Raw genomic sequence first — 17,149 nt, forward strand, 5'->3', positions numbered from 1 at the left:
CCGCAACGAAGAATAGCCCCCGCTCAACACCACTAGAGAAAGCCCGCGCACAGCAACAAAGACCCAATGTAGCCAAAAATAAATAAAATAAATAATTAATTAAAAAAATAAAAATCATGACCCTCACCCTGGGGGAAAAGGGACAGATCTTCCTTACAGTAGAGTTCAATTAATAAATGTAGAAGGAATGAAGGAAATGGAGAATGACCATTTGGCAAACACCACAGTAATAACTGTTGCAGGCAAGAACCACTGATGGATGTTAAAATGCATGGATGAAAGTATGATGAAAAAAGGATATTTGCATAGTCTGAAAATATCTCCCACAAGATACTTATTAATTGCAAAGGAAAAAAATAGTAACTTTACAGGGACAAACCTTGTAGATAGCACTTTAACCAAGTGCTCAAAACTGACATTACCAACAATAAAATATTGACTTCATGTGCCCCCTGATATGACACATTGAGACATAACCTCAATCTAACCATGAGAAAACATGAGACAATCCCAATCTGAGGTATATTCTACAAAATAAATGGCCAAAACTCTTCCAGAGTGTCAAGGTCAGAAAGACTGAGGGACTGTCCTAGGTTGGAGGATTAAAGAGGCATGACATCTAAATGCAATGCAGGTTCCTGGACTGGATCCTGGACCAGAGAAAGGACATCAGAGGGACAACTGGCCAAATATGAATAACATCTGCAAATTATTTAATAGTATTATATTGATATTAATTTTCTGGTTTTGATCATTGTATTACAGTTATCTAATATGTTAACATTGGGGGGAGCTGTGTGAAGGGTCCACAGATTCTCTGTGTACTATTTTTGCAAATTTCTTGTAAATCTAAAATTATTTAAAAAAACCAAAGAGACTCTTCAGTTAATTTATAAGTTTCTCTTTCAGGGTTAGTGAGTTTGACATAATCAAACCAAAGACTTAAGAAGCAGAACTGAAAAAAAATATATATATATATATATATACCTTATAAACATAACTGCTACTGATTCTTACCTGAGAGCCTCTGTCCTCTCACAAATACACTCCCATTTCTACTCAGCTTTGATTTAGAGTCTGATCCAGAACGTCCCAGGTTAAATATTGATTTCCACTTCTTTGATTTACTGGAGAGCTTTCTTCTAAAGGAGCCAAGCCACAGGGGGTTAGTTTGGTAACTAGCTATTTCAGTGGGACTTTTAAACTAAGAAGGAATACCCCAAACATGTTCTTCATTATGAACAGCTCTGACATATCAGGAAATTCCTCTCTAAAATCCAAGTTGAGCCTGACTCTCACCCTGTCTGGGAATGCCCATGATGACCAAGCTAGGTTTTCATGAGTCAGAGTGAAGGACCACATTCCCCAGAGGAAGGGACAAAGATGTGCTATTACAGGCAGGGGAGGGGGCAAACAGAGACAGGGGTCGGTGGCAGACTCAGAGGTCACAAGCAACCACAGTTCTGGGAATTCCGGTAAGCAGTTCAGTCCTGGGTTATCAAAGATACTTATTTTTTTTTACAGGAGTAAACACTAAAGGCCAGAGACCTCAGTCCTGTTATGCTCCTTGCACTGCAGCCACACTGCTGGGACATCCACAGGCGAGGAGGGGGCTGGGGTAGACTTTAGTGGACTGCAAAGGGGGTGGATGAGAAAGCAACTTAGAAGAGAGCCTGGCCTGGGAGAGCTGCAGGCTGCTGGGTGTGGTCAGCGGTCACTGCAGAGAAAGGCAGAGGGTAGTCACTGTGTTTCTGGCTTCGTCTCTCATTTCTCTGATGAAGCAGGGAAAGTTGAGTGCCAGACTGGGCCAGAGGGCCTGGTGCCACCAGGGTTCATCACAGAGGCCTTGCCTGGCTCTCGCCGGCCTTGCTCTCAGACTTCCTAAAGTTCCAGGATGAAACCCAGCAACCTGTGGGCTCCACAGAGGACCTTTTCTCTGCAGGGTTCTTATAGAACAACCAGGTCTCAAGCACAGCATGATTTTACAATCCATCAGAGACAGATCTGCAGTGCTTAGTAGTTTCTATTGGATCTGGCCTGATGTTTTCAAGCACTAGGCCTTGGGGTGGATTTTACATAATCACATACCTTGAGGTATGGTATGAAGGCACAGAATAAGTGAACTTGATTGTCCTTCAGAGGTAGTCTTCCTGACCCCTGAGTGGAAGTCTTATTCTCCAGGGATTTAGGGGGAGGGGCAGTGGGGATCAGTCTTTCGAAACAGAGAGAGAGAGACAGAGAGAGAGAGAGAGAGAGAGACAGAGAGAGAGAACCATCCATGCACTTCAGGAAGTAGAGGGGTTTCTCGCCAGGTGAGTCCCAGGTGCCCTTCCCAGAGCACACAGTGTGACAGGCGCCCCCTACCCCTGTGCAACGTGGCAGCACTCTTTCTCCCTCCCCAGGGGGAAACAGCCTCTCCATCGTGTGGAGGACGCTGCTAAGAGGTCTGAGAGGTCTGTTTTCATACCTCCTTTCACTGACCAAACAGCGAGGTGGACACTCTCCAGTGAAAAGATTGCCTTTTGGCTCCTCCACCTACTGTCTGCCTAGGATTTCGGACCCCTGCTTCAGTCACTGCCTCCTTTTTACAGTGGGGCATGGGGGTGGGAGAGGGATGTGTGGAGACCAGGGTTACCACAGAATAAGTGAGAAGGAGAAGGGAGGGAAGATATGAATGAGAATGGTGTTTGTTTTTGGAGGGGAGGGAGGGCTCTAACAGGTAAGAGAGGAGGAACAGAAGCCAGGATGCACGTCCCCAGGTGCCATGTTCCCAGAGGTCTCAGTCCAGAGCGGTGCCCTCCGCTCATCCCTACGCCTTCCATAGGTCCCATGGGAGGTGCAGGATGGGAGGAGGGGGTCAAGTTTTTGTGTTTTGCAACCTTCCTTTTGAAAATGTCAAGCTTATTTTGTCTCAACTAAGGAGTAAAGGGTTTTAGTTCTGATTCTTGACACCTATGAGCCCCACCCACACCATGGTAACTAGGGATCTCCGGTGGGAACTCAAGGTCTTGATGACTTCGGGGCAGTGAGTGAAGGCATCAGCCGCTGGTGAATGTCGTGGAGGCAGCTCCCTTCTCTTCTGGAATGCTTCCTTACCCCCTAACCCAGACCACACCCCCAGCCCATGCTGCCATCACAGCCCTGAGACTCTATCGCTTCCTCCTCCGTCCCTCTCCACCTAAACATCTCCCAGAACTTGGAAGAAGGACACTTACTTGTTGTCTGGTAACTCAAGGACAGTGTGGAAGAGGGTGCCCATGGGAGGGACAATCTCAGGCAGGCTATTCTCTCTCCTTTCCTTCCGGGCAGGGTGATTAGTAGCTAGGCTCCGGGCCTGAGCTTCCTCCAGACTCACCAACTTCATGGGCAGGGAGAGGGCTGGCAACGTCAGGCTCTTCATGATCGGCCGGTTTTCTGTAAAGAGGAGAGAAGAGCTCATAGACCTCCTGGGAGGAGGCCTGGGCACTGGCTCCAGCCAGAGCCCCCATCCACAGCCCCTCCATTCCTGACCTCCTGACCGGGGCTTCTCCTGGGCGTGGTGGGGTCTATAGGGCAGAGACTACACGTGGGGATCGGACAGCCCTCCTGGCCGGACCAACCAGGGGGCACACAGGGGCTTCAGAAGGCAGCCTGCATTCCTGTACTTTTCAGACTATTCATTCATTCATGCACACAACAAATGTATTGAGCACTTACTGTGGGCCAGAGTGACGGTAGTGGGTATTTGCCCCTGGGAACTGCCTAATGCTTTGGTCAGGTGAGAATGTGTGTTCAGCCACAGAGGCAGCCTCACTCATCTAGGGTAGGGCAGGATACTGCCCCTCCTCTCCGCAGCTGGAGAACATAGGCTCCAGGGGAATTGAAGGTTGGAGCCTCGACTTTCCTGAAATTACCTAGCCTTGTATCTCTGCAGTAGAAAGACATTTTATGGCTATGCTATTCCCTAAGAGATAAGTGGCTTTTTATTCACTACCTAATCATCTTCAAGTGTAGGCAAGCCAATTCTTTCCTTGTAAGTTTTTTTAAAGAATGGAAGTGATGATGACAGATCAATGGTGTCCACGATTATCTCTTTTCTCCAAGTCAATTGTTTTTTTTCAAACTGGGGCAATCTTGTATCCCTTGTCTCCAGCCAGGGACACTTGACAATGTCTGGAGACATTTTTAGTTGTCACAGGTGTGTGGGGGAATGCTACTGGCGCCTAATAGGTAGAGCCTAGGGATGCTGCTAAACATCCTACAATACACAGGACAGCCCCTCAACAAGAATTATCCAGCGCTAAATGTCAACAGGGCCAAGGCTGAGAAACTCTGATCTAAGCAAAAACGAAGAGGTCTAAGTTTGCCTCTACTTAGTATTTTGGCAACCTTGCCAGTTTTCTGTAACTCTGGAAGGGGTAAAGAGACTCAAGGGTAATTTGGACCAATTGACACTAAGAAATCACTTTTGGTATAGGACTCAGCTAATTTTCAGAAAGCACCTCGGTGGTGGTGCTATTTCTCTTTGCAGAGCGTGACCCTCTCTGAGTGAAATAAAACCACTGACAAAAGGCCTTGCAGACCATGTGACTGTATGTGACTCTGGGGCGTTTCCAAGGAGGAGAGCATGGCCGTCATTCAGCAGGACTACAGTTAGATAAATCTGTGATCCTAACGATGTTTCAGTGAAGTTTCCAACTTTGACCCAGTTTTCCCACTGAATCCAAAGGAGATTAAAAATATTTAAATTTTATTGACTCAATATTTGTTCATAGATCCTAGGTTATGTATGACTTTTTTAAACTTAATTATTTATTTACTTAAAACATTAAATCATTCTGGGAGCAACTGGAACAACAAGAAAAACATAAAGCGCAGGATCAGGAAACCTAGCACCCACCTCTTGCCATGGTTGCAGGCTCCAGTATACTAAGGCCTACTCATCATTTCTGCTTAGATGTTCGATAGGCATCTCCAGCTTTACATCTCATCACAGAGCTTGTGATTTTTGCTCCTTATCTCGAAACTGGTACCTCCTCCCATCCTCTCCAAATCGGTAAATAGCACCATGGATCACCCAGTTGTGTAAGCCAAACCTGGAGTAGGTATTTTTCGTTGATTCCTGTCTTTGATGTACCCCTTCTCCCCCACATCCAGCCTATAAGCAAGTCCTGAAACTCTACCTCCAAAATATATCCTGAATCCAGCCACTTTCCTCCTTTCCACTGCTAACATGCACAGACAGTCCCCAACTTCAACAGTGGTTCAACTTACAATTTTTCGACTTTAGGATGGTGTGAAAGCAATATGCATTCAGTAGAAAGCGTACTTTGAATTTTGATCTTTTATCAGGCTAGTGATATTCTGTACAATACCCTCTTGTGATGTTGGGTGGGCCTCAGCTCCCAGTCAATCACGCGATCCCAAGGGTAAACAAGCAGTAAACTTATAACCATCCTGTTTTTCACTTTCAGTACAGTATTCAATCAATGACATGAGCTCATCAACACTTTATTATAAAATAGGCTTTGTGTTATATGATTTTGCCCAACTGTAGGCAGGCGCAAGAGTTCTGAGCACGTTTAAGGTAGGCTAGGCTAAGCTATGATGTTCAGTAGGGTAGATGTATTCAATGCATTTTCGACTTAATGATATCTTCAACTTATTGAAGATACGTTTATTGGGACGTAGGTTGAGGAAGATGTAGTCCAGTCCACCATGATTTCCCTCCTGACTTCTGCCATAGCTCCTTAACTGGTCTCCCTGCTTCTAGCCTTTCAGTCTCTGCTCCACACAGCGACCCAGATGCTCAGATCCCACACGCCCTGCTCAAACACCTCCAGTGCTTTCCCCAGCACAGAGGACAAACCAGACTCTTAGTATGACCGACCAGGACCTTCCATCTGCTTTCCCTCTCTCCTCTTTGCCCACTGACACAGTGGTCTATAAAAATATACAGTGAAATTTTTTCAATGTATACTCCCATTGTATACACATATATATAGTTGTAAATTATACATATATACCACTGTATTTGTTTTATGTGTAATAGAAAACATACAACATCATAGAATTACAAAGTATACAATAAAACCAATGGAAAAGAATTCTAATAGTTTCTTCCAACACCCATACTTTGGTACTTTGGTCTTTGGTGTCCCCTGGGTGGGGCACCCCACTTTGGAGACTGCATTTCTGTAGCTACACTGGCTGACTTTCTGCCACGCGATGAGCTCCTTTCCACCTCAGAGCTTTTACACTCCCTGTTCTCTGTGTTTGGAACGTTCATCCCCCAGATCCTCACATGACTGGTTTCTTTTGTCATTCAAGTCTCAGTTCAAAGATCACTTCCTCGGAGGCCATGTCCACTCTGTACCAAAATTATACCCCCAAGTCATTGACCGTCGCATTATCCTGCTGTACTTTCTTCCTGGCATTTATCGTCTTTGAAGTGATAATGTATTTATCTGTAAACTTATTTATTGTTTGTCTTTGCAACCAGACTATAGCTCTATGCACGGCAGCGGCTTTGCCGTTTTGGACACTGTCCCCAGTGTCTGGAACAGTGTCTGGCACATAGGAGGTGCCCGATACTACATATTTATGTTTTAATAAACCTTGGCATATCACAATCTCTCTGGCCTCATTGCTCTCATCTATCAATTAAAGGTGTTGGATTCTATGACTTCTAAAATCTTTCTAATTTGACATAGAAACCTATTTCTAAATCTCAAATTCCAGAGTGTATGACTTATTCCATTTTGTGTAAACATTAAGTATGGTACCAAAGTCAATAAGAATTCATAACAAGAACACTTAAATGAAATGCACTGAATAATAATTATTGGAGGCAATCAAGAGTTAAAGGCTCAAGAGGAAATTGGATTTCAATATGCAGGACAAAAGCTGATTAAGGCAATGGTCATAAAAAGAACAGGCACTTCCAGGTTGGAATTAGAAACATCCTTAACACTAACAGTCATGAATGGAATCTGCTGTCAAGAAGAACATTTCCCAAGAGTCATTAATTCTCCGCAATGGTTTATTTATCTGTTTAACTATTTTTTCCTCTCAGAGTCAGCACAAGGTAAGGAAAGAGCGCAGGCTGGAAGATTTAGGTTCAGTGTTCAGTCCTACCAGACACTAAGCTTTTCTGGTTCTCTGGTTCTTCACGTATAAAAGAGGGTTGATAACTTTATGATGGTTGTTGTGATAAGACCACGAGATGATATATGTGGAGCACCTGCCATGGTTCCCGGCACAGAATAAGTCCCCAATAAATTACTGGTTGACTCAAAAGGATGAATGAATGAAAGCATATTATTTCTCCTTTACTTTCAAAAAGGATTTATATAGCTTACAATAAAAAATACATCCGTAATGTGCGAGTTAAAATAAAGATAAAAGAAACGTCAGCCACTCCTAAGTATATAGCCAAGAGAATTGAAAACATATGTTCACACGAAAACTTGTACATGACTTCACAGCAGCATCATAATAACCAAAAAGTAGAAACAACCCATATGTCCATCAACTGATGAATGTATAAATAAAACGTGGTATAGCCATACAACAGAATATCATTCGGCCATAAAAAACAGAAATACCGATACATGAGAACATATGCTAAGTGAAAGAAATCAGTCACAAAAGACCACATATTGTGTGATTCCACTTATATGAAATATGCAGAAGAGGCAAAATCCACAGAAACAGAAAGTAGATTAATGGTTGCCAGAGTCTGGTGGGAAGACAAAATGTGGAGTGACTGCTTAATGGGTGTGGGGTTTCTTTTTGGAGTGATGAAAATGTTCTGGAATTAGATACTGGTGATGGTTGCACAATTCTGTGAATACACTAAAAACCACTGAATTGTACACTTTAAAATGATTAAAGTGGTGAATTTTATGGTATGTGAATTTTAAAAGAAGATCATAAACCACATGGAGGACAGGATGGGGGTGGGAACAATTACACCAGAAATCAAAAATTGATATTAATTGCAATTGATTACTTTGATGGTTATACTTGATTTTCCCAAGTATATTAGCCAAAGTAGAAAAGAATGCCTTGATCAGCTAATACAAATATTTTGCAGATACAGCTCTCATACACCACTGGTTCTCCAAGTGTGGGCCCTGACCAGCAGCAGCTCCATCACCTGGAAACTTGTTAGAAACACAGATTTTCGACAGCACTCCAGACATGCTGAATCAGAAATTCTGGGGATGAGATCCAGTAATCTGTGTTTCAATAAGCCCTCCCAGTTATGTGACATATGCTAATGCTGGAAAATCACCCTCACACAAATGGTAGTTACCAGGCTTATTGATCAGCTGGATTTTTGATTTTTACAAATTAGGCTCATATGAGTTCAGTCAGCATAAACCAATACCAGTGCATTCCTAGGGTTACTTATGTTATTATGAGACTACAGGACTGAAACATCATATCTTGCATCTCATCACATCCAGCATGAAATAGCTATATTTTTCTTGTATATAGTGGGTTTCAATGCTAGCTAGTCTCTGCATACATGTGCCCACACACTCATTGCTGTATGCCTAGTGCCTCATGCAGGGCAGAACAAAGTAAGCACTCAAGAAATGCTTGAGAAAAAGACAAATATCATATGATACCACTTATATGTGGAATCTAAAAAATAGTACAGATGAACTTATTTACAAAACAGAAAGACTCACAGACACAGAAAACAAACTTATGGTTACCAAAGGGGAAGGAAAGGAGGGATAAATTGGGAGTATGGGATTAACAGATACACACTACCGTATGTAAAATAAACAACAAGGATTTACTGTATGGCACAGGGAACTATATTCAATATGTTGTAATAAACTATAATGGAAAAGAACCAAAAAAAGAATATAGGTTCATATATATATATATATATATATATATATATATATATATACACACACATACATACACATACACACTCTTTGCTGTACACCTGAAACTAACACAATATTGTAAATCAATTATAGTTCAATTATTTTTAAAAAATGCTTTCAAAGAGAAGGCATTCTGAATATATATTTGAGTATGAATAGGATGCCTCTTAATTCATTCACTTAGGACTTCTGAAATATCATACTGAAAGTGAAGATGAAATCGAATAGTCAGAGGAATGTTGCCAGTGTCTCTAGCTAATAATTGGAAGAGTTTAAGAACTCACTAAAAGCAACAGAAGGTATTCCAGTTCACCACACCACACTCATGGGATAGGCCATGTATGCAACTGATCAGAAACATGCTGCTAGAGCTACACGTACACATACCACACTTTTGTTGCACAGGCACACATGTATGTATGCACGATCCCCACACACACGCAGTGTAGTCAGCACACACACACAGTTGACACTGAGAGCTAGATCCCAGCCCACTCTAACCTATTCTTGGGCCCCATGCCTAAGGCAAAGAACGGTGATTGGTAGGGTGTATGCCAGAAGGAGCCATTACCATCGTTCTCCAGAGACCCGGGTGCACCGTTGTTAAAGATTTGATCCACATGATTCAGTATGAATTCAATCACCACCTGCTGGACCCGGACTGCAAGGAAGGCTGCATCTCCATTGCAACCAGTGGCTTCAATTTCTCTGGACCTGAACCGTGGAAGAAACACATTCAGTGAATGAGTCTGCCCTACCCCATGAAGCATAAGGGGGAGCCAGTGGGCCTTTTGTACAAGCCCCCAGTTCCTAAATGTATAGTTTGTTAATTTGTATTACTTTAACTATTTAAGATCAATTAAAGGGACTCTCCAAACAAACTGAACAAATTCGAAACAGTTACCAGGTATTACACATTGCAAAACTGTAGGGCTTCCCTGGTGGCTCAGTGGTTGAGAGTCCGCCTGCCGATGCAGGGGACACGGTTTCGTGCCCCGGTCTGGGAAGATCCCACATGCTGCGGAGCGGCTGGGCCCGTGAGACATGGCTGCTGAGCCTGCGCGTCCGGAGCCTGTGCTCCACAGCGGGAGAGGCCACAACAGCGAGAGGCCCGTGTACCGCAAAAAAAAAAAAAAACTGTAAACACTATATTAGTGAATATATAGGAATTGATTGTTTTCTTCATAGGATCTTCTTCCACCTCCACACAATTGTTCTAAGGGCAGGTCATCATTTATGAAGTCATATGAAGCAGTTGATTCAGGTTATAGCCAGCTAGGACCCCACCAAAACCAACAAAAGCAAAGGAAGCCCCAAAGACCCAGAAAGGCCTTTTCAGGAAATTATAACATACAGACCCATAACATTGGCCACATCCTGGCAATAGCCAGAAGATACTTCTGGGTTCCAGAGTTTCCATGGTTAGCAGGCAAAGGCTATTAAAAATCACATTTGGGCTTCCCTGGTGGCACAGTGGTTAAGAATCCGCCTGCCAACGTAGGGGACGTGGGTTCGAGCCCTGGTCCGGGAAGATCCCACATGCCGCAGAGCAACTAAGCCCCTGTGCCACAACTACTGAGCCTGCGCTCTAGAGCCCGCGAGCCACAACTACTGAGCCCGCGTGCCACAACTACTGAAATCCATGCAGCTAGAGCCTGTGCTCTGCAACAAGAGAAAACACTGCAATGAGAAGCCTGTGCACCGCAACGAAGAGTAGCCCCTGCTCGCTGCAACTAGAGAAAGCCCGCACGCAGCAACGAAGACCAGTGCGGCCAAAAATAAAATAAATTTATTTTAAATAAATAAATAAATAAATAAATAAATAAATCACCTTTAATTCCCACGTGCGACAACCACTTAGCCAAAGGTTTGTCTACAAGGGGCTTCGGTTTTGAAGAGTCCAATCTTTGTTTGAATTGGGGGCTGCTTTGAGCTCACTGGGGTAGTGAGGTGAGGGGTGGTGGTTACCTGAGGAGGTTTGGAGCCCACACCAGGGCCAGGTTCCTGGCATGCATGTTTGTCTTGCTGCTGAAGGAGGCGATGTGGGCCAGGTGTCGAATCAGGTATTCCAAGGTCCTGTAACGGTTCATTTTTTAAAAAGCAAAGTAAGAAACTTTGGAGCCTGTGTGAAGCCTGAATCTGGAGATAATTTCTAAAGTTTGAGTTTAAGAGACTCTAAAATATTTCTATCTCATGAATTTTGGAGGACTATCAGGAAGATATCAAGATAGATGGAAGCAATTTTCTTAGCCTCAGGAATACTGGCTGTGGGTGGGGAAGAGGTGGGTTTGACAGAAGTCAGCTGAGGCCCTTGGAGCACCAGCCAGAGACAGAACAGGGGACTCACATCACTTGGAGCCTGTGCCTCCTTTCACCCAGGGCAGCATTGCCTCATACTGTGTTGAAACTGGGCCCCATCTCAGCTTTTATTGTAATTCTCGCAACTACAGGTACCCTGGCACTTGTTAGGGAGCTCATTTGATGGATGAATAACATCTGTTATTGCTGGGAAGCCCTCATACCACATCAAAACCTGCCCCCCTGGTAAAAGCTGGGTAGGCTTAGGGAGCAATGGGAAAGGTGGTAGGATTAGGGGCTAAATTGTGAGAATGAAATGAAAGGATGAAATGATGGAAGGGATGGTACTGATGAGCATACAGAGAGATCAGTCAGCCAAACGCTCAAGAGCAACAGTCAAACCCTGTTTAAAAACCATCTTGGTTTCCATAGATTTGGTTATGCTATGAACCTCAGTAAGAACCTAGACTATCTCTGTGAGGCTGGCTTGTGTGATCAGAATGATTCTTGTGGGACTCTGAGGGGTGCTCTGAAAGTAACTTAGACATGGGCTGTCTCTTCCCGCCAATGTCTCTGGTCAGGCACCAACTCACTCTGGTAAAAGTGACCTGTTGGGGCTTCCCTGGTGGCGCAGTGGTTGAGAGTCCGCCTGCCGATGCAGGGGACACGGGTTCGTGCCCCCGTCCAGGAGGATCCCACATGTTGCGGAGCGGCTGGGTCCGTGAGCCATGGCCGCTGAGCCTGCACGTCCAGAGCCTGAGCTCCGCAATGGGAGAGGCCACAACAGGGAGAGGCCCGCGTACCGGAAAAAAAAAAAAAAAAAAAAAAAAAGTGACCTGTTCTCTCCCCTCAACCTGCCCTGGGAAAGCCACTGTCCACAGAATTTGTTCCCTTTTATGATGCTAGCCTGCATCTATGGTATTACAACACATTGAGAGGCTGTGAATTCCTCTTACCAAGGATTCTTACCTGTAATGGGATGGGGGGAGCTCCTGGATAACATTCTGGATTCGGGCCAGTTGGCCTTCTTCCGGGCAATGGGACACCGCTTCCTGCAGAGAGGAAATGAAGCAGTCCAGTGAGTGCTCGAGAAGGGGGACACCCACCTGTGTGTGCAGGTTTTATTTAGGCTTCTGGTACTCCAGCCTCCCAACCATGCCTAGAGATTGTCCTTCCAGAAGGCATGCTTTTCTAGAAAAAAGAAACCACCTAAAATCTCTGAGGGTTCATGATGGGAGGTGTCTAACAATGTGGGCACACAGGGTCTCTGTGCATCCTCAGATGTTTGGCAGGTATCTGGTAAAAAAGGTGTAGAATCTTGGGTGTGTCCCGTGTGGCAGAGACTCACACTGGGAGAGAGAAACAGAGACGGGGAGACAGAGTGAGACGGAGATGAGAGGTTGGCTCCCTGTTTACTCAGCCAGCTATCTTTTTGGGTGCAAACAGCCACTCCCCACCTAGCCTGAGACTATCCCTTGACCCGGCTGCCTGTCGTTGATGCCAGGAAGCAGGAACGACATGAAGCCGTGCCTTCTCAGCAGGATAAGAGCTTTGCCCCTGAGACCTGGTGGCCTTGTCCGGACTTGCTCTCTGGTTGTTTCCTGTGTGGGTATTTGGTTCCCCCCTCAGCCCAGGCCCTCAAGGAGAGGCTGGGGCTTCAGTAAAGGCAGTGTGGTCACAGTCCTGCCCGGGGCTCCTGCACAACACAGGTGTCCCTGGGCAGAGTCCTCTGTGTTCCGTCCTGAGACTCTGTCCTGCCTGTGCTCAGGCTCAAGGGCTCCTCCCAGTGCAGTGGCTGAGTGCTCAAGACTGCCAGCATGGGAGCCATACCTAAGTTCAAGGTCAATGGTAATTACATCTTTTTTTTTTTTTTTTCTTACTGAGGTATAGTTTACATATATTAAAAATGTACAAATCTTCTGCTACAGCTCCCTGCGTCCTTTCATATGCATAATAACTATGTAATCCCACTCAGGTCAAGAGATACTTGAAAAGGGGCTCCTAAGCTCACTTCAATCCTTGTGATCCTGAATTCATAGGCATATGTGACTTACACAGTTTTGTATTTCTTCACAGTGCTGGAAGCTTGCTTTGCATTTATATATAATGAAAAGTATAATCAGAAAATATATTCTCTAATTTGAAGATCCTAACTGTGGTGTGGTTTTCTTATGTTGTTCAGTCATTCACTGTCATTTCTTGCTTGAATGTAAAGGCTAAAGTTCAAACCCTCAGTAATGAGAATTTGGGGGCACAGAAAAGTGGAAGGAAATGAACTTTATGGGGCACCTTCTGTTTGCTCACTTGCTGTGTTTGTTCTGGTCTCACTTGGAGGAGAACTCCAACACGTTCCCCCAACCCAGACCATCCAACCCCCCTCGCTTGTCTCCATTTCTTCCCACCGCACTTGCCATCATTACTTATACATATAATGTACTTATTTATTAGGCTTATTGCTTGTTGTCTGTCTCCCTCGCTAGATGTAAGGTCTGTTAAGTGCAGGGATGTGAGGAGTCCCAGTGCCTAGAACGTGCCTGCCACACAGTAGGCGCTCCCTGTCGATCTGTTGGACTACCCGTGCTCCATTTCCCTAAGTGGGACATCATGCCAGAGCTTTGACCACCAAGTTGTTTTTGTTTGACTTTTTTACTTAATTGAAGTAAAGCATTCACAGAAGCTAACAATTTTCAAAGGCAATCAAAAATTTCTATGTGGGAAAACTAGATTTCATTTCCTAATCAGAAGTGGGGAGAAATTCGGGGTTGGGAGGGTCACAATCACAGGTGTCTCAATCTCTTGGTGGGTTTGCAAGCCTGAGAACAGAGACGGCATAAGCATGTTCTCTGTGGAAATCCTTGCAGGATGAAGAGGGTGAGGACAAGCATGCGGCCTGGAGTAAACACCTGACACCTCTGCCCTCTTCTTGGGAGCTGCCATTTAGAAAACAGATTTGTGGAGAAGACCCTGATTGCCAAGACAGGGAGAACCTCATAAAGCAAGTGAAGGGAGAGAGCTCAGGGGAAGCGGGGGTGGGGCAGAGGAATGCGGGTGTGGATCCTCCCACATTCTATCCTGCAAACGGGGAGGAGAGGTAGGCCTCTCTTCCTCTCTCGGCAAAGCTGGGATGAGCTTTGCAAAGCTTTGCACACACCCCCTTCCCAAGCCTCCCCCTCTTCCCCCCACTTTCTAAAAATGTGTCTGGGGAAAAAAAGGTGTAGGTCAATTCAATAGCCCTCATGGAAAGTTCCTTTAATATTTTAGGAAGATGTTAGTCACTTTTGTTCTGAGAGGCTGGGCGGGTTCGCCCCTGATGCCTGCAGGTCCCATTTGGGACTGGTGTTCATTTCACTACTTACAGCCTCTCCCCATCGCACTCCAATCTATTTGGAAGCTCTCTAGATCTTTGTTTTTCTCCCAGAGGGTCTGCTCACTGCAAAGCTATTTTTCGATCTCTTTGTGTTCCCCCATTAGGAGAGCAGAATCCATCAGTGCGGAATTGAGGGAAGGGAGTTGAAATTTTGCCCACCCCAATTTTTTGCCTGAAAGAGAATTTCACTCAACATTAGCCAAGCCAATCTTGCTAATAGCTAAACCTTAAAAGATCTAGGCTGACTCTGTGACTATTTGTTCTCTTCCCATCAGTATCCCTAAGACCAGCTTCCTGCCCTTTGAGGACTCTAGTGAAGGCTGGACTCCAGTCCCCTCTGGCGGGGCCCAGGCTCTACTTTCTTCTGCTTACCTGAATACCACCTCTACCCCTGCCGCCCGGGGAAGGCCCATCACCAGGGGGGACAAACAACCCGTGGCTGTCCCTTCCAGCTGCGCCCAGCCGCAACTCAGTTTTTACCCTTTATTTTGTATTAATTATTTAAAAATGATTATAAAGCCACCTTTATTATTTTTAATTATTTTAAGCTGTTAGGTTTAAAAGTAATTCATGCACACATGATTTTAAAAATGCAAAGCATTCAAAGGAATACACAGAAGAAAGTTAGTCTGCCTTCCAACTGCAGACCCTCAGTCTCCAGAAACAACCACTGTTCTCTTCCAGACAGTCATTATACCTACCTGTCTTTGTCACACCCACGGCAACAAGCACTACTACATGACCTGGCCCATCTGCAAATTCCTGGTCTCCCATCATTTCCTCCTTGCCTGCCCTCTATGGGCCATGCTGGCCTCCATATATTCCCTCAAGCAAGCTCGGCATGTCCTTGACTAGGGCCTTTGCACCTGCTGTTTCTTCTTGGCACCCTCTTCCACTAGATATTTGCACAATTTGTTCCCTCACTTCATCCTTGTCTCTGTTTAAATATCATCTCATAGACAGACCTTTGATTATCCTACCAAAAATAGCAGTCCCCATCATTCTCTGCCCTGTACCCTGCATTAACTGGCTTTGTATTGCTTATCAACAGTTCAGATTACAGAGCTATGCTTTAAATTCATTTATCATCTATCTCCTTCATTAAAATGTAAGTTTCATGAGAGCAAGGATTTTATCTGTCTTGCTTATCATTAAACCCCCAGCACCTGGAACTGTGCCTGCCTGGTATACACAGCAGGTGTTCAACAGACATTCGTTATATGAAATGAGTATGTGAATGAGTCCGTATTTTGCTGTGCATTTGAAAATGCCAGAAAGCCCCATTTTGGCCACACTTCCAGGACAGTACCATTGAGAACCAAACCTCCTGAGTGAGGAGTACCAGGTTCGCTGAGATTATTCCCCTCAACTTTTGGCTCTGGCAGGGTGACCAATCAGCAGAGTTTGCCTGAGACTGAGGAGTTTCCTGGGACACAGGACTTTTCAGAGTTAAAAGTAGGGGAGTCCCTGGCAACCCAGGACAGTTGGCTGCTGCCCCATTGGCAGCTATGTTGAGCTCACAGCCAGTCAGCCTCTGCCTGATGCCACACACCAGTGGTCCACCCCCAGTGACACTTCAGATGACATGTGTGGGTCAAGCAACCTGCCAGCAAATGTTTACTAGGTAACAGTCACAACATTCTCCAGTAGCTGGAGAGCAGGGAAAGGAAGCACAATAATGAATAAAATAAATACAGTTTTTGTCCTCAGGAAGCTTACAGTTTAATGAAGGAGACTGATACACAAAGACGTAATTTCAATATAAAATTTAATACCTCTCTAAACTGCCTTCTCTAAAATTCCCGAATCAGCAACTTTTCTCTATCTTGGGTGTAACAATTTTAGCTGAATCAATCTGACCCAAATTGAATTTTTCCTAACATGAACTTTTCTTCTGATAAAAATAAAATGTAGTGTAGTAGGTTGAAGAGTTGCTTCCAAAGATATCAGATCCTAATCTCTAGAACCTGTAAATGTTACCTTATTTGGAAAAAGAGTCTTTGCAGGTGTGATTAAGTTAAGGCTTTTGAGATCAGGAGATTCTCGTGGATTATCCAGGTGGGCCCTAAATCCAATCACAGGTTTCCTTAAAAGAGGGAAGCAGAAGGAGATTTGACACAGACGGGAGAAGGCAGTGTGACCATGGAGGCAAAGATGGGAGTGATGGAGCCACAAGCCCAGGCGTGCCAGTAGCCACCAGAAGCTGGAGGAGGCAAGGAACAGGTTTTCCCCTCGAGTCTCTGTAAGGACCATGGCCCTGCTGACACCTTGATTTCAGCTCAGTGAAACTGATTTCAGACTTCTGCACTCTGGAACTGTGAGAGAATAACTTTCTGTTGTTTAAGCCACCAAGTCTGTGGTAATTTGTTACAGCAGCCTCATGAAACTAATACATGTACTCGAAGGAAATAAAAAGCACCTGCTATCCCACCACCCAGACATAACTACTATTAACCTACTCACATGTGAAGCATTAAAAGAAGCAATCTGTCTGGGCTCCCCAGCACCAAATGTGAACTGGCATCATTTCCTATTTAGTTGCCTATACTACTTTTTTCCATTTAACTTTATATTGTGGAGAGCAAATAGTCTT

At 44.6% G+C, this 17,149-nt stretch overlaps 1 protein-coding gene across 1 annotated transcript in view; it reads right to left on the bottom strand.

Moving 5' to 3' along the window:
* ARHGAP31 (Rho GTPase activating protein 31) overlaps window positions 1-17,149 on the bottom strand; it is a 113,839-nt gene that overhangs the window by 22,132 nt on the left and 74,558 nt on the right. The window contains exons 4-8 of the mRNA XM_082625703.1: window positions 12,159-12,241; window positions 10,860-10,967; window positions 9,463-9,605; window positions 3,216-3,414; window positions 1,018-1,142 (exon numbers count right to left, since the gene is read on the bottom strand). Coding sequence (XP_082481829.1) covers window positions 1,018-1,142; window positions 3,216-3,414; window positions 9,463-9,605; window positions 10,860-10,967; window positions 12,159-12,241 — 658 coding nt within the window. The remainder of the gene's footprint in view (window positions 1-1,017; window positions 1,143-3,215; window positions 3,415-9,462; window positions 9,606-10,859; window positions 10,968-12,158; window positions 12,242-17,149) is intronic.

This window comes from Mesoplodon mirus (assembly GCF_964341445.2).
Source record: "Mesoplodon mirus genome assembly, chromosome: 6".
Classification (NCBI taxonomy): Eukaryota; Metazoa; Chordata; class Mammalia; order Artiodactyla; family Ziphiidae; genus Mesoplodon; species Mesoplodon mirus.